Source organism: Hemitrygon akajei, chromosome 10 (assembly GCF_048418815.1).
Source record: "Hemitrygon akajei chromosome 10, sHemAka1.3, whole genome shotgun sequence".
NCBI classification, from domain to species: Eukaryota; Metazoa; Chordata; class Chondrichthyes; order Myliobatiformes; family Dasyatidae; genus Hemitrygon; species Hemitrygon akajei.
Genome location: NC_133133.1, coordinates 90535457 through 90558503, shown reverse-complemented (window position 1 = coordinate 90558503; position 23047 = coordinate 90535457). Strand labels below are relative to the sequence as shown.

General features: G+C 40.4%; 1 protein-coding gene across 10 annotated transcripts in view; it reads left to right on the top strand.

The window, feature by feature from the left end:
• The window catches only part of LOC140734531 (sodium- and chloride-dependent neutral and basic amino acid transporter B(0+)-like), a 117120-nt gene that overhangs the window by 66294 nt on the left and 27779 nt on the right, over positions 1-23047 (top strand). For 8 of the 10 annotated variants that reach the window (XM_073058622.1, XM_073058618.1, XM_073058620.1 and 5 more), the window contains 4 exons: positions 11769-11868; positions 15870-15979; positions 16062-16232; positions 21246-21407. In XM_073058622.1, coding sequence (XP_072914723.1) covers positions 11769-11868; positions 15870-15979; positions 16062-16232; positions 21246-21407 — 543 coding nt within the window. The remainder of the gene's footprint in view (positions 1-11768; positions 11869-15869; positions 15980-16061; positions 16233-21245; positions 21408-23047) is intronic. The other 2 variants (XM_073058621.1, XM_073058627.1) reach the window with 2 other exon arrangements.

The window sequence follows — 23047 nt, the reverse complement described above, 5'->3', positions numbered from 1 at the left end:
TGTACTCAGTGATCTGCTCTGAATCAGAATGTGTGCGTGTGTGTATACAGTACATCTATATATATGTATCCCATATATATACACGCAAATGCTGATGAAGAGATGAGACACTGGGACAAACCGGTCGTAGGATACGACCCAGTGGGAGACCTGCTTGTTTGAGATGGATTGTGAGCGATGTTGGGAAGGTGGTGCAGGCGTTCACACTGACCACAGCGTGTGAGGGACAGAGAAGTTCAAGATGAGCTCCAACTTGTGCACATTTGACTGTTTAATTTAAAATTTAAATGGACCCTTTTCTTTTTGTTTTTCTTTACTAACCCTTTAGTTAAGATTAATAAATATAAGTCTCTTAATCTTATGTAGCGTACTGTCTGTTTTCCCGTGGCACTAATTTGTAACAAGGTAGCAAATTACACGGCATCCGCACAAACCAGGATTTGGTGCAGGAGAGCCGTTTCGGTCTCACGAGTTTGGCATAACTGGAGAGTGTTTTCCCTAGACTTACACAGCCAAGGAGACCAGGGTGTTTCATATACATATATATATAAAATACAAATGTGTGTATAATAAATAGATCTAAAATAGTGCACAAACAAATAATATATTTTAAAAATTGACATAGTATTCAATGGTTCAATGTCCATTTAGAAATCAGATGGCAGATGGAAAGAAGCTGTTCCTGAATCACTGAGTGTGTGCCTTCAGGCTTCTGTACCTCCTTCCTGATGGCAACAATGGAAGAGGGCATGCCATGGGTGATGAGGTACTTAATAATGGACATTGCCTTTCTGAGGCACTGCTCCATGAAGGTGTCTTGATTACTGTGGAGGCTAGTACCCAGGATGGAGCTGAGTAATTTTACAACTTTCTGTATTCGGTCCTGTGCAATAGCCTTCCGCCACCACCCCCCACACTGGACAGTGATACAGCCTGTCAGAATGCTAATGCCCTCCATGTACATTTATAGAGATTTTTGAGTGTTTTAGTTGACAAACCAAATCTCTTCAAACTCCTAATGAAATATAGCTGTTGTCTTGTCTTCCTTATAGTTGCATCAATATGTTGGGACCAGGTTAGGTTCTCAGAGATTGACACCCAGGAACATGGAACTGCTCATTCTCTCCACTTCTGATCCCTCTATGAGGATTGGTGCGTGTTACCTCATCTTACTCTTCCGGAAGTCTATAATCAGCTCTTTTGTCTTACTGACATTGAGTGCAAGGTTGTTGCTGAAACACCACTCAATTAGCTGGTATATCTTGATCCTATACACCCTCTCATCTCCATCTGGGATTTTACCAACAATGCTTATATCATCAGCAAATTTATAAAAGACATTTAAGCTATACCTAGTCACACACATGTTTGCCAGTGTTGATAATCAGGAAGGAGGAGATGTATCACCAATCTACACAGTAGACACGAGTATCTACCATAGATATGACTGATAATATCACTGTAGATATGAGTGCTACTGGGCAATAGTCATTAAGGAAGCTCATACGACTTTTCTTGGGCACTGGTATAACTGTGCCTTTTTGAAGCAAGTGAGAACTTCTGGTCATAGCAGTGAGAAGTTGAAAATGTCCTTGAATACTCCCACCAGTTGGTTGGCACAAGTTTTAAGAGGCTTACCAGGTACTCCATCGAGGCCTGCCACCTTGTGAAGGTTCACCCTCCTTAAAGGCAGCCTGACATCAGCCTACGAGAGAGAGACCACAGGGTCATCAGGTGCAGCAGGGATCTTCACAGCTGTAGTTATATTCTCCCTTTCAATGCCAGCATAGAAGGCGCTGAGCTTATCTGGTAGTAAAGCATTGCTGCCATTCATGATGTTGGGTTTCACTTTGTAAGAAGTAAAGGCCTGAAAACCCTGCCGGAGTTGACGTGCATCTGATGCCACCTCCAACCTCACTCAGAATTGTCTCTTCGCACTCTGCAAGTTACACCAGGTTTTCTTGTACAGACCTGGGTCACCAGACTTAAATGCCACAGATCTAGCCCTCAGCAGACTATGAACCTTTTGGTTCATCCACGGCTTATGGTTTGGGAATGTTCAGCAGGTTTTCATAGACACACACTCATCCACACAGGTTTTTATTGAACTCAGTACATAGTCATCAAAATTTGATGAGGAATCCCTGAATACAGACCAGTCCACCAATTCAAAATAGTCCTGTAGGCGCTCCTGTGCTTCCTTTGTCCATAGCTGCTTGGTCCTCACTGTTGGTGCTGCAGTCTTCAGTCTCTGCCTGTACTCAGGGAGTAGAAGTACCGCCAGGTGATCAGACTTCCCGAAGTGAGGGCATGGAATAGCATGGTGGGCATTCTTGATGATGGTGTAACAGTGGTCCAGTGTGTTGTTTCCTCTGGTGCTACAAGGGATTTGTTGATAGTAATTATTTGGTGACTTTTTCAAGTTGGCCTGGTTAAATTCTCCCAAAATGATATTGAAGATATCAGGGTGTGTAGTTTTGTGCATGTTGATCACATTGCTCAGATCATCCAGAGCTTGCTTGACATTGGCCTGAGGTGGAATGTACACCGCTACCAAAATGATCGCAAATATTTCCTGTGGCAGATGGACGGCACTTAATTGCAAGATACTCCAGGTCTGCTGAGCCGAGTTGGGACAATACATTTGTACCCCAAGAGGAGATGATCATCAGGCATACATTCCCATCTCTGCTTTCAGAGACTTGATGGTCCTATCCTGAGTGTGTATAGTGATCCCGTCAATCTGAATCGCTGCATTCCGTACAGAAGGGCTTAACCAGGATTCCGTGAAACGTAGGACACACACAGTCCTAATGTCCCTCTGATACAGCACCCTAGCTCTGAGATCTTTGATTTTATTTATTAGAGGCTGTACATTTGCCAGCAACATAGTCTGGATATAGTGGACATGGAGAGGATTTTTCCAGTCATAGCTTTGAAAGGACTGGATACAATGGGCATGGAGAGGATTTTACCAGTTGTAGGAGAGTCCTGGACCAGAGGGGACAAAAGCATGTCCCTTCAGAACAGAGATTAGGAGGTTGAAAGTCATGAATCTGTGAAAGTCAGTGCCACAGACTGTCTTTGTGTTTATTTAAAGTGGAGGTTAATAAGTTCTTGATTAAAAAGAGAGTCAAAGCTAATGGGGATTGGAGTTGAAGAAAAATAAATTACTGATCTGTTAATTTCAACTCTACTGGACCTGCTTGCGCCCTTGGTAAGTGAGAATATTCCTTCCAGCATTGAGCCGATATACATTATTGTAGATTCTGAGGCCTCTCTCCCTTCCCCTCTACTCCCTCCCTGCTGCTGAGGATTGTTCTGTTATTGTGCAGCATCTGATAGAAATTAAATAAAATTCAGTGACTGAAAACAAAAAAAAAAGATGATTTAAATCTGAAATAAAAGCAGAATATGCTGGAAAAGCAGGTCAGGCAGCATTTGAGAAAAGTCAACTTTATGGGTCCAGGATCCATCATGAGAACTGTCTGTCAAAGGGTCTTGGAGTAGAACAGATACTTTTTTTTTTCACATCCCGTCTGAATGCTGAGATTCTTCCAGCAACTCCTGTTTTTATTTTTATTCTTAAAGAAATTACTGAGTTCATGCATTGGGATCCATGGTGTTCATTAAATTAGAAGTGTTTGATTCCAAAAAGACAACAATGCTGATATGGTGTAAATGGGAACCAGTATTTGGAGAAGCATTGATTGTGTGGATAATCAGAGGCTTTTTCCCAGGGCTGAAATGGCTAGCATGAGGGGACACAATTTTAAGGTGTTTGGAAGTAGGTACAGAGGAAATGTCAGGGGTAAGTTTTTAACGCAGAGAGTAGTGAGTGCATGGAATGGGCTGCCGGTGACGGTGGTGGAGGCGGATACGATAGGGTCTTTTAAGAGATTCCTGGATAGGTACATGGAGCTTAGAAAAGTAGAGGGCTATGGGTAACCTTAGGTAATTTCTATGTAAGTACATATTCAGCACAGCATTGTGGGCCAAAGGGTGTGTATTGTACTGTAGGTTTTCTATGTTCTATGTTTCAATACTTAAGATTCATTTATTAGTATAGATGTTACCAGTCAGAAGATGTTGAGCCTGGGGGAAGAATAGAGGTACAGAAGTTTTTTGTCAATAGAACTGTGACAGCAGCTGAACTATGGGATTTAGAAATACTGTTTCAAGTTTGTGAAGATAATTTGAGAAGTCACATCAGGTAATTCCCATCCTGCGCTGCAAGCTACATTTCATTAATGAGTAATAGAAGCTCAGGTTTTGAAACCATTACAAAATAATCCAATAACTCAGTGAAGGGATACTTGTTTCTCTGTTAATGATTGAAGGAAGATTGATTAAAGAGGGTTCCTCAGTGGTGGTTAGATGTGCCAACTGCATAGGGCAGTTTGGTGAAGGGAAATGTAATATGAGAGTGAACAGAGAGAAAGCTGAGTTGGTTAAATGACAATACAGACAATGTAGGAAACGTGATGTGTTTCAAACAGAGTTTGAGATGGGGTCTGGAGTTGACCCTATTGACCTGTGCTGCTATTGAGAGAGAGAGGGGGAGGCATCTGGCGCAGATGTGAGAGAGAGACAGACAAAATTTAATGTTATGGCTCCTCGGCTGATTATTTACCTTTTCTCCAAGGACACTATAGCCTGCATTTTAAAAAAAATTATTGAGCTTTCAAATGATTACAGAAAGAAAAAAAAATTATCTACCCTTCCCCCCTCCGCTTAACCCCCACCCCAACATCCCTATAGAAGAAAAGAAAAGGAAAAAGAAGAAAAAAGAAAGAAAGAAAGAATGCCTGGATATTGGAAGATCCCCACATGCTCCATGGAGTACATAATAACTTTAGTATATATATTTCTTTCTTTCCCCAAATAACCAATTATTTTATCTTCGGAGCACCTATATATTTAATCCTGTCTTTTGTAAATAAGGGCACCAAATTTTCAAAAATGTTTCATATTTATCTCTTAAATTATAAGTAATTTTTTCAATGGAATACAGCTGGAAATTTCATTCTTCCAACGATCTATATTTAAGTATGAATCCGATTTCCAAGTAACTGCAATAGACTTTTTGGCTACTGCCAGTGCAATTTTTATGAATTCTTTCTGATATTTATTCAATTTGGGTTTCGGTTTTATCCCTTCAATATCGCCTAATAAAAATAATATTGGGTTATGTGGTAGTTGTGTTCCAATAATTTGTTCCAGTAAAACTCTTAAATTTGTCCAAAAAGGTTGAATTTTAGAACAAGACCGAGTAGAATGTAAAAAAGTACCAATTTCTTGGTTACATCGGAAACATTAATCAGATAAATTTGGGTTTAATTTATTTAATTTTTGTGGTGTAATATATAATTGATGTAAAAAATTATATTGCACTAATCTTAACCGGACATTTATTGTATTTGTCATACTATCAAGACATAGTCTTGACCAATTTGTTTCTTCAATTTTAATATTCAAGTCAATTTCCCATTTTTGTCTTGACTTATGGATTCCTTGTTTAATTGCCTGTTTTTGAATCAAACTATACATACAAGAAATAATTTTTTTAGTTTTTCCTTTTTGAATTAAAGTTTCTATTACATTAGATTTCGGCAATAACATTGTTTGACCCAATTTTTCTCTTAAATAAGCCCTTAATTGGAAGTAACAAAAAAGAGTGTTGTTTGATATTTTATATTTATTCTTTAATTGATCAAATGACATTAATATACCTCCTTCAAAACTATCTTCTATATATCTAATCCCTTTTTGAAACCAATTATATCAAAGTTGATTATCCATTGTAAAAGGAATAAGTCTATTTTGAATTAAAGATCTCTTTATCTCATCATCAACATTTATCTTATTCCATAACTCAATCAAATGTTTTAATATAGGAGATTCTTTCTTTTCCTGTATCCATTTAGATTCCCATTTATATATAAAATCTTCTGGTGTATTTTCTCCTATTTTATCTAGTTCTATTCTAATCCATGCAGGTTTATCTTTATCAAAAAAAGATGCAATAAATCGAAGTTGATTTGCTTTATAATAATTCTTAAAGTTTGGAAGTTGTAACACTCCTAGATCAAATTTCCATGTCAATTTTTCCAACGATATTCTTGACATCTTAACTTTCCAAAGGAACTTCCTCATATATGTATTTAACTCTTGAAAAAACTTCTGGGGTAATTGTATTGGTAGTGATTGGAATAAGTATTGTAATCTAGGGAATATATTCATTTTTAAAATATTTACTCTACCTACTAATGTTATTGGTAATATCATCCATTTATCAAGATCTTCTTGAATTTTTTTCAATAATGGTAAATAATTTAATTTATATAAGTTCTTTATATCATTATCAACTCTTATACCTAAATATTTTATACCATTTATTGGCCATCTAAATTGAGTTATTAATCGATATTGACTATAATCTCCTTTAGTAAGAGGTAAAATTTCACTTTTATCCCAATTTATTTTGTAGCCTGATATTTTCCCATATTCTTCTAATCTAGAGGATAATTTACGCAATGAGTACAATGGGTTTGTTAAATAAAGCAGAATATCATCAGCAAATAAGTTAATCTTGTATTTCTCCTGGTTAACTCTGAAACCTTTAATATCTGGGTCCATTCTAATTAATTCAGCTAATGGTTCTATCGCCAACACAAATAAAGCAGGCGATAATGGACAACCTTGCCTAGTTGACCTTGTTAACTGAAATGGTGTTGAAATTTAACCATTTGTCACTACTTTAGCTTTGGGATTAGTATTTAAGGTTTTAATCCATTTTATAAAGGATACTCCTAATCCATATTTTTCCAATACCTTAAATAAAAATCTCATTCCAATCTATCAAATGCTTTTTCTGCATCTAAAGCAACTGACACACTCATTTCCTCCCTCTTTTGAGCCAAATGAATTATGCTAAATAACCAAGTTACATCATCTGCCGATTGTCTATTTTTAATAAATCCTGTTTGATTCATATGTATTAATTTTGGTAAGTATTTAGATAATCTGTTAGATAAGATTTTTGCTATTATTTTATAGTCAGTGTTTAACAAATAAATAGGTCTATATGATGTTGGCTTTAAAAGATCTCTATCTTTTTTTGATAATACTATTAAAATAGCTGTCGAAAAAGATTCCAGAATTTTATGCATTCTTTCCGCTTGGTGTATTAACTCCATAAAAGGAGGAATTAATAAATCTTTAAACTTTTTATAAAATTCAGGCGGAAAACTGTCTTCTCCTGGGGATTTATTACTTTGAAATGATCCTAGAGCTTCTTCGACCTCTTTTAATGTAAAAGGCATATCTAATCCCTTCTGTTCTTCCGAATTCAATTTTGGAAGAGTTATTTGTGATAAAAACCTTTCTATCTCGACATTATCATTTTGTGATTCTGATTGATACAGTTCAGAATAAAAATTCTTAAAAGTTTCATTAACTTCTAAAGGTTTATAAGTAATTTTATTTACTCTTGTTCGAATTGCATTTATCGTTTTAGAAGTCTGGTCTGTTTTTAACTGCCAAGCAAGAACCTTATGTGATCTTTCACCTAGTTCATAATATCTCTGTTTAGTTCTCATAATTGCTTTTTCTGTTCGATATGTCTGAAGTGTATTATATTGTAACTTCTTGTTAACAAGTTGTCTTCGTTTTTCTTCTGTCATATATCTTTGAGATTCTTTTTCTAATTTTGTAATCTTTTTTTCCAATTGATCTATTTCTATCATATATTCCTTCTTAATTTTAGAAGTATAACTTATTATCTTACCTCTCAAATATGCCTTCATTGCTTCCCACAATATAAATTTATCATCAACTGAATGTGAATTTGTATCTAAAAAATAACTGAATCTGCTTTTTCATAAACACAAAAATCTTGATGTTTTAGTAATATTGAATTAAATCTCCATCTACAAATTCATTCCTGTTTATCTATCATTATCATTGTCATTATCAAAGAAGAATGATCTGACAATATTCTTGCTTTATATTCCATATTTTTCACTCTGTCTTGAATATTTGTTGTTAATAGGAAAAAATCTATCCTTGAATAAGTTTTATGTCTATTTGAATAAAATGAATAATCACTTTCTTTTGGGTTAATTCTTCTCCATATATCAATCAAATTTAAATCTTTCATCAATGATAAAGTTAATTTTGCTACTTTTGATTTTGTGACAACCTTTGTTGATCTATCTAAAACTGGATCTAGGCAAAAGTTAAAATCTCCAACTATTAACATTTTGTCATGTGAGTTTGCCAAATTCAAAAAGACCTCTTGTATAAATTTTACATCATTTTCATTTGGTGCATAAATATTCATAAGAGTCCATAGTTCTGAAAAAAATTAACAATGTATAATTACATATCTCCCCGCCGAATCAATTAATACATTTTGTATTTTAATTGGTAAATTTTTATTAACCAAAATTGCAACTCCCCTCGCCTTTGAATTAAATGAAGCTGCAATAACATTTCCAACCCAATCTCTTTTTAATTTCTGATGTTCTATCTCTGTTAAGTGTATTTCTTGTAAAAAAGCTATGTCTATTTTCATTTTTTTAATGTATGTTAAGATTCTTTTTCTTTTCACCGGTCCATTAAGCCCATCAGCATTAAAACTTTAAAAATTCAGTAAATTAGTCATTATTTTTAGTTGGGTTACTCCAATCTATAATAATACCTAATCTTTCAACTTTCGTGGTACCTTGGGGAATATTTTTTAAATTCTCCATGTTGCTATGTGTGTCCCCACCGATCATCCAGGCAAAGAAAGAAAGATAGAAGAAAAATAGATTATAAAGAAAAAAACAAAATGCCCCCCTACTAATGTTGTGGATAAAAAAGAACACAACATTACCCCCCCGTTGTGCGGGTCATGGTAATTGCCATGATTACACACGTGAATCCCATAGCAATCGATCCAAAGCTCCCCCGCGACATAAAAAAGTATATATATGAGAAGAAAAAAAATACTACTCTCAATTAATATTTCTCAAATTTTGCCTTTTTCCCCCGTATCATCCTTAAATGTCCATCAATTCCATTCACTGTCCCTGTCTTCATCTTTAATCCATTACGCTTGGAAATCTCTATGTGTAGTTAGCGAATAATTGGGAGTTTTTGTGCAAACTCTTCCGCTTCTCGATAATTGGTAAAAAATCTTTTTTTTCCATCCTCCAAAAAATTTATCAGTGTTGCTGGGTGACACATTATGAATTTATAACCCTTTTCCCATAAAGCTTTTTTCACTGGGTTAAATTCCTTCTTTCTCTTCAAAAGGTTATAACTTATATCAGGATAGAAAAGAACTACTTTCCCTTCTATCATCAATGGCCCTTTTCTCTTTTTGGCACATTGGGCAGCCGCCTTCAGGATCTTTTCTTTATCTTGGTATCTTAAGCATTTTATCAAAATTGATCATGGATTTTGATCAGCTTGAGATCTTGATCTTAAGGCTCTATGAGCCCTTTCAATTTCAATTAGAGATTCTTCTTCCATTTCCAAGTTTTCAGGGATCCATTTTTGAAAAAAAATTATTGGATCTTCTCCTTCTATATCTTCTTTAAGTCCAACAATCTTAATATTGTTCCGTCTGCTAAAATGTTCAAGCTTATCCACTTTTTCCAACAATTGTTTTCTTTCTGATGTCCAGGCAGAGATATTATCTTCCATTTTATTCATTCTTTCAACCATGTCTTCCATTGTGGCTTCCAAGTCTATAATTCTCTTTTCCATTTTTTCCTGCCTTTTTATCATTTTATCAAACATAATCTGCATATTTATCATTTTTTAATTTATTTTAATGCATTTAATTTTTCTAATTTATGCATTATTTGCATCAAAGTTTTTTTTATATTTCCAGAAAAACTTTTACCTCAATCTTCATCTGATTTATCCAGAGAATCTGAATCTGCCTCAGATTCACTTTCACTTCCGGTTTCAATTGTAACTGGGATTTGTAGTTCAGGTTGCTCGCGTTTGTGCATGCTCCTTCCTTCACGTTTGCACAGTTCTTGTTGGTCTTTTTCTTTAGAAATGGTCGATGTTGCTGCAGTTTCCTGTTCTGTATCACCGGAGGTAAAATGTACCTGAGCCCGCGGTTTTCTGGCTGCAGTGGGCCCTGATTCTGTTCCAACTTGCGTTGTCTTCATGGTAGTAGTTTTCTTCATCTTCTGTTTATGAGACATAGTTTGAAACAATCCGGAGTAGTTTATAAGTAACTTTTAGAAAGTATTTACTAACTTTTCTTCACTTAAACATTAATTTACTGATTTTTTACGGGAGAGCTGGATTCCCGCATCTTGATCCTACGTCATCACATGACATCCCCCCACTTTAGCCTGCTTGTTAAGATTCCTGCAGCGACAGCAGGGAGGAGCCGGTTGATGGACAGCCGGTGTCCAGCATGTGGAGATAAAAAGCAGGTCTGCTAAGACACAGGCAGACACACCACGGGACACTGAACGAGCTCTGTGTACCCACGTGAAGGTGTGGGGGTTTGGAGGATCGATTCGGGGAATCGATCAGTGGCTCACAGTGTGAGAAGGTGCGACTGGTGGGGAACTGTTAGTGTGTCCACCTTCGCCTGCGTGACAGGTCCACCACTGAAGAACGGTCGTACGTGGTATGATCATAGTTAGTGATCCCAACAGGAAGACAATGGGAAGATTGACGGCAACGGCTTCACCTCTCATCACCTCTCTCTCTCTCCAATGATACTCAAACAACTACCTCGACCTGAACTGAACTGAACTCTCTTCAACATATCATAAGACTGTATCCATTTACCCCTAGCTCTGAAAGAGCCTGGTTTTGGTTCCTATTTCTACACTTCTGTATATATCATTGCTAACCTGTTTCATATATTTGCATTTTATAGTACTGTATTGCTTAGTTTACTAATAAACTCTATTAGTTTCCGGTAACTCATTCGTAAGGCCAGTGATGTTGTGGGGGTGGAACTGGACTCTCTGACGGTGGTGTCTGAAAAGAGGATGCTGTCCAAGTTGCATGCCATCTTGGACAATGTCTCCCATCCACTCCATAATGTACTGGTTAGGCACAGGAGTACATTCAGCCAGAGACTCAGTCCACCGAGATGCAACACTGAGCATCATAGAAAGTCATTCCTGCCTGTAGCAATCAAACTTTACAACTCCTCCCTTGGAGTGTCAAACACCCTGAGCCAATAGGCTGGTCCTGGACTTACTTCTGCTTGGAATAATTTTCTTCTTATTATTATTTAATTATTTATGGTTTTATATTGCTATATTTCTACACTATTCTTGGTTGGTGCGACTGTAATGAAACCCAATTTTCCTCTGGATCAGTAAAGTATGTCTGTCTGTCTAATACCAGACTCCAAAGTGTTTTCCATCTCTGCTGGTTCTTAACCTGGTCATGGGGTATGTGACAGTGAAACCTGAGGTGTTTTCTTGGACAGGCCACTAAAATCATGAGGACAATGTTCTCAGGGGTTAAGATCAGACAGCAATTTTCATAGCAAGGGCATTACAGAGGGTCACTTTGTATTAGTGAGATCACATCTGGAGTGATGTGCTGTTTTGTCATTCCCATTCCAATTATTGTTGGATCTAGAAATCAGCACTGAGCATAAGGGAACAGAAAGACGTTAGTGGCTGACTTATTCTGGATATTTGTGCACGTATTTATATCCCATTAGTCCTGTATTTTGAAAGTTGAAGGCCATGTTTTTTCATGCAGCATTTTCATTTTCATTTTAGGGTGGAGTTTACTGGTTAAATTTAATAGATTATTTCTGTACTGGATGGATTCTCATTACAATCGCCCTGCTGGAACTCATTGGCCTAAGCTGGATTTATGGTAAGTATGGTGTTAAACTAGGAAGGGAAAAAAAAACGATGAAACTAATTTAACGATTAGTTTAACTAACGATGATTTAACCAATTAATTAAAGTCCAGAGATCATACTGACCACTGAAAACAAATTAGCTAGTGTTCTGATGTACATTTACCTTTAATCTAAAGATTGTTGGTCAGGAAAAAAAATTCTTCTCTTCCTCACAAGGCCATAGTGAGACGGGAGAAGGAAGCAGCCGCACACCCACTGAACTTGCTTCGTTTACCTCAATGTGGTTGTGGTCTCCCTGTCTGAGGAAGGATGCATGTGCTTGGGAGGGAGAGTAACAAGCACTTACTAGATTGATTCCTGAGACAATGAATTTCACATGGCAGGCCATTGACCTGATCCATCAGCTCTGTTTCTCTCCCCAAAGCTGCTGCCAGGCCGCTGTGTATTTCTAATGTTATCTGTAAGTATTACACATTCCTGGCATCTGTTGTGTTTTGCTTTTGGATTGTCATTTGTCACACAGAATTTAAGAGAATGAGTTGAACTCATTGAAACATAGAGGAGCTGGGGTAGGTGCTGAATAGATATTCCTCCTAGAAGGAGAATCCAGAGTTTGATATTTCAGGAAAGTGGTCACCAATTATCAGAGATACAGAATGATATTTCATCACTTAGAAGACTGTATCCTTCCCTCAATGTTCTGTAGATAATTTCCAGTGTCCAGTGCTCTGGACACAATTTTAAGGTGATTGGATGAAAAGTACAGGGAGGAATGTCAGAGGTATGTTTTCTACACAGTGTGTAGATCTGTTGTCGTTACCTTGTAAGTGTCTGGAACGCCCTGCCAGTAGTGTAGTAGGGGTATTTAAGAAACACTTCATCACAACCACGGATTTGGCAGTGCAGCAGATACGGTAATTGTGCTTGTAAATGTGCATGTGTCAGCTAATTATTATTTCATTGTGATAGTATTTAACTCCATTCATTCCGTCGTAGTGTTTGTTAAGAATTGGACACAGCAACGCTTCACTGCCTGCCTGCATTCTGCCTTGCCTGAGAAATTGGACTGTCGAGTCAACTGACTCTGAAGACTAGCGGTATTCATTCTATTCTTAGTTGTTCATTTCAGCCACAGTGTAGGCCTCGTTTTCCATTTGAGAGTTTCAGTTAACAGCCCTGCTTAGCCTAGCATTTATTGTTTTCTTTTTGCTTTAACACTGTTCACATTAAAGTCTGTGAACTATCAACCTGATTCAGTGTCTTTCACTCCACACTTGGGCCATGTATGAACCTGCTGACAGCAAGTCTCAACCACACAAAGATGGACCCAGCGGAGAGAGAGCAGCTGACCTTGGCCATGAAATTCATTGGTCAGAGTGATCCATCGAGGCAACAGTGTTCTGTTGGAATTCCTATGTATAAACTCTTGTTTCTGTCTCCAGCGTGACAGAAAGATCTTGCCAACTAATGGATCTAGCAAAGTTTGAACAGTTACATTTTGACATGGGTGGCTTGCGAACAGGGTGCCTTCTATTCTCGGTGCATGTCCTGATTCTACATTCCGAGAGTCCTGAGTTAACATTGAGTTTCTCTGGTATCCATTCCAAGCTTTTCAAGTTACTTATACCCAGGTTCCCAGCTTTGTGATCCTATGACTCAGGTCTGCATAACAAATGAGCGCTTCAAGCAAGCTTATCGCTTGATTCAACAAATCATCATTCAAGTCAATAGTGTAAATTCTGAAAGAGCCCTACTCCAAAAGCTGATCTCTGGCTGGAGTGAGCAAATACATAAGTAAAGTAACCCTTTCAAGAGTATTGTTAACCTCTTGATGAAAGTCATAGTACAGACTGGGAAAAGTGAAATTTCTTGGAGCAAATTAAACAGATCTACAGAGAACCAGCTAGCTTAGCGATGAAAGAAACCAGTCTGTGCTGTCTTGATGTGTAAAATTGAGAGTATATCCTAAATGCCTCTAAAAAATTATGGAAGATAAAACACTGTAAGATTTGAAAAGGTTCCTTCTCTAGGTTTCAAGGTTCCCAAGACTTTTCTCTGTGATCCCAGGGTTTTTTTTCAGGTAGTTTCCAAGGCTTATTCAATGTGTTTGTGGTTTTTCATTGTCTTCCCTATCTCAAGCACTCCCAAGCCTCCCTCTCAGCCCCACCTGAGGTTTCTTAATCTCAGTCTGTTGGGGTTCCCAGGTCTTTCAGTCCAGGTCTTCCTGGGCCATCAAGTGCCAGTTATAGAGAGGGGGGTCCTGTAGTGACTACTTCAGGCCTGTGCAGGGCATCAGGGAGCATTGGGCTCTGATGTTTTTAGAGCACCTGAACTGCTTAACAACAGTTATTGATGGTTTAAGAGTTCCTTGCATTTTTTTCAAGCAACTCGCTCTTTGTAATGCAGTTTCCTGGTGCTTTCTGTTTAAGGTTAAGTTTGTTTTGATAGACTCAGGGATTCTGTGTTAGTTTTATTGTTGAAGTAGATGCCTGATTAGCTCCAACTGGAGGGTCCTCATTTTGAGAATGGTTTGTGTCACGGTGTCACCTGGTCAAGCTACCTCTGTAAAAGCTCTTGTTGCTGTCTCTACATGGAAGTCTTTGGCTCCGATATTGGCAGTGCACACCACGGCACTTGTCTACCAGCATCACTGTAGGACATCTTGGACAAGTCCCTCATCTGGGTCTTCCAGCGGACACAGGTCTGTGGTGCCCCTGTCACAACCATGGATTTGGCAGCGCAGCAGATTCGGCAATTGTGCTCGTGAATATGCATGTGTCAGCTGATTATTATTTCATTGTGATAGTATTTAACTCCATTCATTCCGTCATAGTACTTGTTGAAACTTGGACACAGCAATGTTTCGCTGCCTGCATTCCGCATTGCATGAGAAATTGGACTGTCAAGTCAACTGACTCTGAAGACTAGCGGTATTCATTTTATTCTTAGCTGTTCATTTCAGCTGCAGTGTTGGCTTCGTTTTCCATTTGAGAGTTTTAGTTAACAGCCCTGTTTGGCCTAGTGTTTATTGTTTTCTTTTCCCCCTAACTATGCTCGCATTAAAGTCTGTGAACTATCAACCTGATTCAATGTCTCTCACTCCGCACTTGAGCCATATCCACACTGGGTGACACTCTTAGATTGGCACATCGATAATAAAAAAGTAGAGGGCTATGCAGGAGGGAAAGGTTAGACTGATCTTAGAGTAGGTATAAAGGTCAGCACTACATCATAGGCAGAAGGACCCATACTGTGCTATAGTGTTCTAGATGATTATTGCCGGAGCTTCACTCAGAATGCAGAGAATTTGATCACATTCCCAATCTGTGTTTTGTAGCTAATGGAAGAGGCTTTGCAGCCACTCACCAGAGGATATCCAGCGTCTGACCTGCTCTCCTTCTAGGGTTAGGATAATGTGGCAGGTCCAGATGAGCTTCTGGTCACTGCTGGCACCATATTCAAGGTAACGACAACAGACCTTTGGATGTGGAGATGATGCCAGAAGATAGGAATAAGACTCATGGCCAACCACAGCAGACTGAATGACTAGCCTCTGCTTCCATTTATCTTCTTCACAGAAAATGCAGGGAAAAACAGGAATGGCAGCAACAATGTTAAATGACTGAATCAATGATCCAGAACTTGAACAAAGCATCTGGAGAAAAATGTTTAACTTCCACCATGGCTTCAGCAAATCATCATTTGGTTAGTTAAGTGAGAATCATGAAAGAAAGCATCCAGCTGGTTAATAAGCTTTGGGGAAGAGAATTTGGTGCCCTGACTGAGCCCAGTCTAATGCTCCAAATTCATGGCAATGAGATATTCTTAAATTACTTTGGCTGCTTCAAATCACTATAACTTCAATGTTACAACATCACAGGTCGAGGAGATGGTTCACCATCACCTTCTCAACAATTGTCAAAGATGAGTTTTAAATGCTGACACTTTCTACAGCATCTATACATCATGAGAAACAAGTAATTGAGATTTTCTGATTTCCTGCTGTCCACAGGGGTAAACAGATTCATCAAGGACATTGAGATGATGATTGGAGAAAGGAATTGTCTCTTCTGGCTGTGGTGGAGAGTCTGCTGGTGTTTCATCTCACCATGCATGCTGCTGGTAAGAGTTCACATCTCGCACTGATTTAAACTTAAGATAACCAATCTCAGAATTTCTGAACTTTGTGAAATCATTTAAACAGGCAATATTAACCTGGTCTTTAGTAACATTTGCTCCTCCATCATATGGATCCACGGAGTACCCCGTCTGGGCAACACCATTTGGCTGGTTTTTGATCATCCTGTGCATTATGTGGATTCCTGTCATTGCCATTATGAGAGTTGCCCAAGCAGAGGGCTCAACATTGTCCCAGGTGAGTGAACATCTTGAAATCTTCTGAAGAATAAATCCATGAAATGAGCCTGAGGGTGATGTTTTACTCACTGGATTGATTGACACAGAGTCATCCAGTGCTGGATCAAGGCATGGATGGCAGTTGGTAATATCTATGGATTTTTAGGATTGTTGGGATTTGGTTAAGTATTCAGGTTGATCTACAGAAGTGCATGAACTCACTATCGTAGTGTGGTTGGGGCAGAGCTGAAAACTCCAGTTAACTCTTCAGGTCTTGCTTATGGTTGACATAAATGGGCCCATTAGTGGCCATCTTTGGGTCTTCATCTTCAAAAAGAGGAGGAAGGGGTGGTTCAAAGAGATGTCCAAGATGCCAGGAAGGACACAAAGTAGTGGACAGAAGATCTTTGGCCAAGAAAGCCCATCCAACTAGAGTTCAGGGAAGAGTCACTGAACAATTCTGTCCTCAGAGATTCCCATTCTCCAGCCAAAAGGTGGCAGAGATGTTCCTCATGCCTCAGCCTCAGCTGAGCCTGCTCCCTCCTCTGTCTGACCACAGTCACCAAGCTCACTCTGGTTTATTGAGTTCATCTGCCGGTGTGCAGCCCAGGAGTGACAGAGGCTCTCTAACCAAGAGGTGGATCACCCGCAGGTGTTTCGGTAGCCATCAGCAGAATGTGAGGTTGACAAAGCAGGGAGGTTCTCAGTGATGGAGGGAGAATTGACCGTTCACAATCACATTAACTGCTCCAAAGCCAAATGTGGAACAACAGAAGCAGAAAAGCTCTGTCTGCCTCCATCTGCTGCTCGTGCGCACTCCCAGCAGATCCTTCCAGATGAGTTTGCCTCAGGGTCATCTCATCAAAGTTCATGAAATATACTTCAGTTGTATGAGTTAGTCAGGACATGAAGTTACACTTTATATAAGGTCAAATCTTCATTAAATCTCACCAAGGTTTTGAAGAAGTCACCAATAGTCAAAATATCACAAGTCTCAGAGACCCAGGGTATGAGAATCTCAATCACCCAGACACCCTGGGTATGAGAATCTCAATCGCACGGACACACTGGGTATGAGAATCTCAATCACTCCGACACCCTGGGTATGAGAATCTCAATCACCCCAACACCCTGGGTATGAGAATCTCAATCGCACGGACACACTGGGTATGAGAATCTCAATCGCACGGACACCCTGGGTATGAGAATCTCAATCACCCCAACACCCTGGGTATGAGAATCTCAATCACCCCGACACCCTGGGTATGAGAATCTCAATCACCCCAACACCCTGGGTATGAGAATCTCAATCACTCTTACACCCTGGGTATGAGAATCTCAATCACCCCAACACCCTGGGTATGAGAATCTCAATCGCACGGACACACTGGGTATGAGAATCTCAATCACCCCAACACCCTGGGTATGAGAATCTCAATCGCACGGACACCCTGGGTATGAGAATCTCAATCACCCTGACACCCTGGGTATGAGAATCTCAATCGCACGGACACACTGGGTATGAGAATCTCAATCACCCCGACACCCTGGGTATGAGAATCTCAATCACCCCAACACCCTGGGTATGAGAATCTCAATCACCCGACACCCTGGGTATGAGAATCTCAATCACCCCAACACCCTGGGTATGAGAATCTCAATCGCACGGACACACTGGGTATGAGAATCTCAATCACTCCGACACCCTGGGTATGAGAATCTCAATCACCTCAACACCCTGGGTATGAGAATCTCAATCACCCCAACACACTGGGTATGAGAATCTCAATCACCCCAACACCCTGGGTATGAGAATCTCAATCACCCCAACACCCTGGGTATGAGAATCTCAATCGCACGGACACCCTGGGTATGAGAATCTCAATCACCCCAACACCCTGGGTATGAGAATCTCAATCACCCGACACCCTGGGTATGAGAATCTCAATCACCCCAACACCCTGGGTATGAGAATCTCAATCGCACGGACACACTGGGTATGAGAATCTCAATCACTCCGACACCCTGGGTATGAGAATCTCAATCACCCCAACACCCTGGGTATGAGAATCTCAATCACCCCGACACCCTGGGTATGAGAATCTCAATTGCACGGACACACTGGGTATGAGAATCTCAATCACCCGACACCCTGGGTATGAGAATCTCAATCACCCCGACACCCTGGGTATGAGAATCTCAATCGCACGGACACACTGGGTATGAGAATCTCAATCACCCCAACACCCTGGGTATGAGAATCTCAATCGCACGGACACACTGGGTATGAGAATCTCAATCACCCCAACACCCTGGGTATGAGAATCTCAATCGCACGGACACACTGGGTATGAGAATCTCAATCACTCCGACACCCTGGGTATGAGAATCTCAATCGCACGGACACACTGGGTATGAGAATCTCAATCACTCCGACACCCTGGGTATGAGAATCTCAATCACCCCAACACCCTGGGTATGAGAATCTCAATCACCCCGACACCCTGGGTATGAGAATCTCAATCACTCGACACCCTGGGTATGAGAATCTCAATCACCCCGACACCCTGGGTATGAGAATCTCAATCGCACGGACACACTGGGTATGAGAATCTCAATCACTCCGACACCCTGGGTATGAGAATCTCAATCACCCCAACACCCTGGGTATGAGAATCTCAATCACCCCGACACCCTGGGTATGAGAATCTCAATCACCCCAACACCCTGGGTATGAGAATCTCAATCACCCGACACCCTGGGTATGAGAATCTCAATCACCCCAACACCCTGGGTATGAGAATCTCAATTGCACGGACACCCTGGGTATGAGAATCTCAATCACCCCAACACCCTGGGTATGAGAATCTCAATTACCCCGACACCCTGGGTATGAGAATCTCAATCACCCTGACAACCTGTGTATGAGAATCTCAATCGCACGGACACCCTGGGTATGAGAATCTCAATCACCCCAACACACTGGGTATGAGAATCTCAATCACCCGACACCCTGGGTATGAGAATCTCAATCACCCCAACACCCTGGGTATGAGAATCTCAATCGCACGGACACACTGGGTATGAGAATCTCAATCACTCCGACACCCTGGGTATGAGAATCTCAATCACCCCAACACCCTGGGTATGAGAATCTCAATCACCCGACACCCTGGGTATGAGAATCTCAATCACCCCAACACACTGGGTATGAGAATCTCAATCGCACGGACACCCTGGGTATGAGAATCTCAATCACCCCGACACCCTGGGTATGAGAATCTCAATCACCCCAACACACTGGGTATGAGAATCTCAATCGCACGGACACCCTGGGTATGAGAATCTCAATCACCCCGACACCCTGGGTATGAGAATCTCAATCACCCCAACACCCTGGGTATGAGAATCTCAATCACCCCGACACCCTGCGTATGAGAATCTCAATCACTCTTACACCCTGGGTATGAGAATCTCAATCACCCGGACACCCTGGGTATGAAGGATCTCAAGTACCCTGATCGCCATGGTATGTGGAATCCAAACCACTCTGCTAGTCAGAAAGGGATAGTTTGGAATGTGAGAGTATGAGATAGGTGTTTGATGATTGTTGCAAACTGAAAGGGCTGAAGGCCTGGTTCTGTATTGCATGTCTCTATCGTTTCTACTCTGTAGCATTTCTCTAATTCTGTGGAGAGCTATTAATCAGAGGAAAAATGAATTAGCTGGTAGAGAAATGTGATCTGGATGCCCTAGTTTTGGCAAAGAGCATGTTACTAATTTCATTTGTCATCATCTATTGCAATACTTTGAGCAGTAATAAGATAAGATAAAACTTTATTTGTCCCGAAGGACATTATTGTTGTAAGGTTACTCAATCAGAAATATATACTTTAAAATACAAAATATAAGCATTGAGGTTTTAAAAATACAAAATGTGCATTTAAAAGTAATAGTGCAAAATACAGATGAAACCATACAGTTATACAGTTAAGGAGAAGGAGTTGTAGAGCCTTATAGCCACAGGGAGGAAGGATCGGCTGTGGCGTTCAGTGGTGCTCCTTGATGGAATCAGTCTGTTACCATCTGTTATCCTCTGTTTGTCCAGTTTTCATGGAGGGAGTGAGGGGGATTGTCCATAATGCTCCGTAGCTTCTGCAGCATCCTCCACTCAGACACAACCACCAGGGAATCCAGTTCCACAACCAGCCTTCCTGATGAGCTTATCGATCTTCCTTCATCAGCTGCTCTCACCCTGCTGCCCCAGCAGACTACAGCATAGAATAGTACTGCAGATGTTGAATGACTGGCGCCTCCTCAGGAGATACAGCCACAGCTCTGTCCCTTCTTATACAGAGCCCCAGTATTTTTAGCCCAGTCCAGTTTATTATCCAGGTGAGTTTCCAGTTATTTGTAGCCCCAGATGACTTCCATATCTGTTCCCTTGATGGAGATGGGAACACAGGGTGCCCTCACCTTGCTGAAGTCCACCACCAACTGCTTTGTCTCAGCGATGTTGAGCTGCAGGTGATTCAGCCCACACTGCTCAACAATCTTCAATTGATTAGTGCCTTCTCTGCCTGTGTATTGCCTGGTTAAACCTTGGAGTAATTTACTACAGACCATGCTGACCATCAAGCACATTTTTTAAAAGTGCTTTACAATCCTTTCAATTTCCTGGGTTTTGCCACTCACCTACACATTAGTGACAATTTACAGTGCCCAATTATCTTACCAATCTACTAGTCTTTGGGGTGTGTTAGGACACTGGACCATTCCGAGTAAAGTCAGAGTTAGAGGGAGAACATGCAAATTCCACATAATTAGCACTGGATTGAACCTGAATCACTAGACCTGGGTGGTCGCAACTTCACCAGCTGTGTGCTGTGTGAAGTTGCAGTTTAAACCTGGGAGTGTAATATTTCAGAAGGATAATTAAATCTAATTAGAACTGTGGGCTTTATCTTGTTAGGAATTAATGTTGAGAAACCATCAAATAAAAATAGGAAACTTTTCACTTTCCTTTCCACAGAAAGTTGCTGCTGCTTGTTCCTCAGCTCCTGACTGGGGTCCGTACTTGGAACAACACAGAGGAGAAAGATATAGGAACAAGCCTGGTTCTGCAGAAGTTCCTAACCAAATGCAGCTTCTTACAACTAGAAGAGGAACATTTGAGGAAATTTCATTTAATTTTGTAAGCAATGGTTTTGAAGATCTTTAACTCATCTGTAAATTCAGTGAGAGATCTGCAGGACTGCCAGCCCCTCATTGGAATACATATAAAGATTAAAATTAGCTTTATTTGTCACATGTACATCAAAAGATACAGTGAAATTTGTTGTTTGTGTCAAATCAAATCAGCAAGGATTGAAAGTGTCACCGTGCTTGTGGCACCAACATAATATGCCCACAACTCACTCACACTGTAGAGCTAATAGGACTTGATGTTTCAATCCCTATGGCACTCTTGATGTTGGCAGTGTGGTTGGAGTGGTGACAAGGAGGGGAGGTACCTCATCACGGTCATCAGGTGGGCACCTTCCTTCTTTGACATTTCGTTGATAAGCCCACAACGTTTCCAGTGTACTCAATGGTGCTACCTGGCATCCCAGATACACCCCCCTCAGTTCCATACCCTTCATCTTGCAGCCCAGTTGTTGTCTTTCCTTTTAATTTAAATCCAATTACTGCTTTCTTCTGCTGCATTTGACAAGGACTTGATTGCTTGTTGGAGTGAATAACCCCTCACCCCTATCTTCAATAGACTGGTCGTAGATGTAGCCACGAATCCCCTGCATCCCACTTCTACAGGGAAAATCTTGGTCTTCCAGCCGTTCTGGGCAGCTTCAGTTGTCAGTTCAGAGTACTTGATCTTTTTCCTCTCATAAGCTTCTTCAACACCATCTTCCCATGGTACTGTTAATTCCACAACATATGCCAGCTTGGCTGATGTGGACCACAGGACTATGTCTGGCCCGAGTATTGTAGCCGTAATACCTGGGGGAAACACAAGATTTTTTTCCCAAGTCCACGTCTATTTTCCAATCCCGAGCAACCTGCAGAAGCATGTGTGCTGATCACTCTTTCGAGCTTTTCCACTTTGTTGATGAGGATTTCATACACTGTTAAAGGTCACATGAGTCTTGGGAGTATGCCGAACTGGAAGCACTACAGCTTGAGTTTTCCTGGCAGCCAGGTCTGTTGATGCAAGTTATGTACATGATGGTATCTTTTTTGAGTTGTTTAAACTGCTCGGTGTCCTTGAGCTTAGCATCATACCATCAAGCCAACTCTTCACTGACATTTCTGACACAGTTGGGACAGGTGTTCTGTCAATATGAAATCTTTGATCCATGACTTGACCTTTGACAATGGAGATGCTTCTGTGCTTGCTGGGCTTGATCTTCATCCTCACCCATGTGATGTTTTGATGAAGCTTTTCCAGAAGTCTCTTGGTGCAGGGAACAGTTGTCATCAGTATTGTTATATCATCCATATAGGCTTGTATCGGTGATAACCTTTGACCAAGCTGTAGCCGTTTTCCTCCCACAACCTATTTTGAGGCTCTGATAATGAGCTGCATTGCCATAGTGAAGACCAATGGGGAGATGGTACATCCCGCCATGATGCCTACTTCCAATGGTTGCCAAGCTGTGGTGAAGTCTGATGTTGTAAGACAAACTTGCAGATCCTGGAAGTAGTGTTTTACCAGATTTGTTATTGTTGCAGGCACCTGAAAGAATTCAAAAGCAGTCCATAGCAGGGAATGAGGAACTGATCCATAGGTGGATACGGTGTGTTCGGAAGTTTGTGACCCCTGTAGAATTCTGCAGA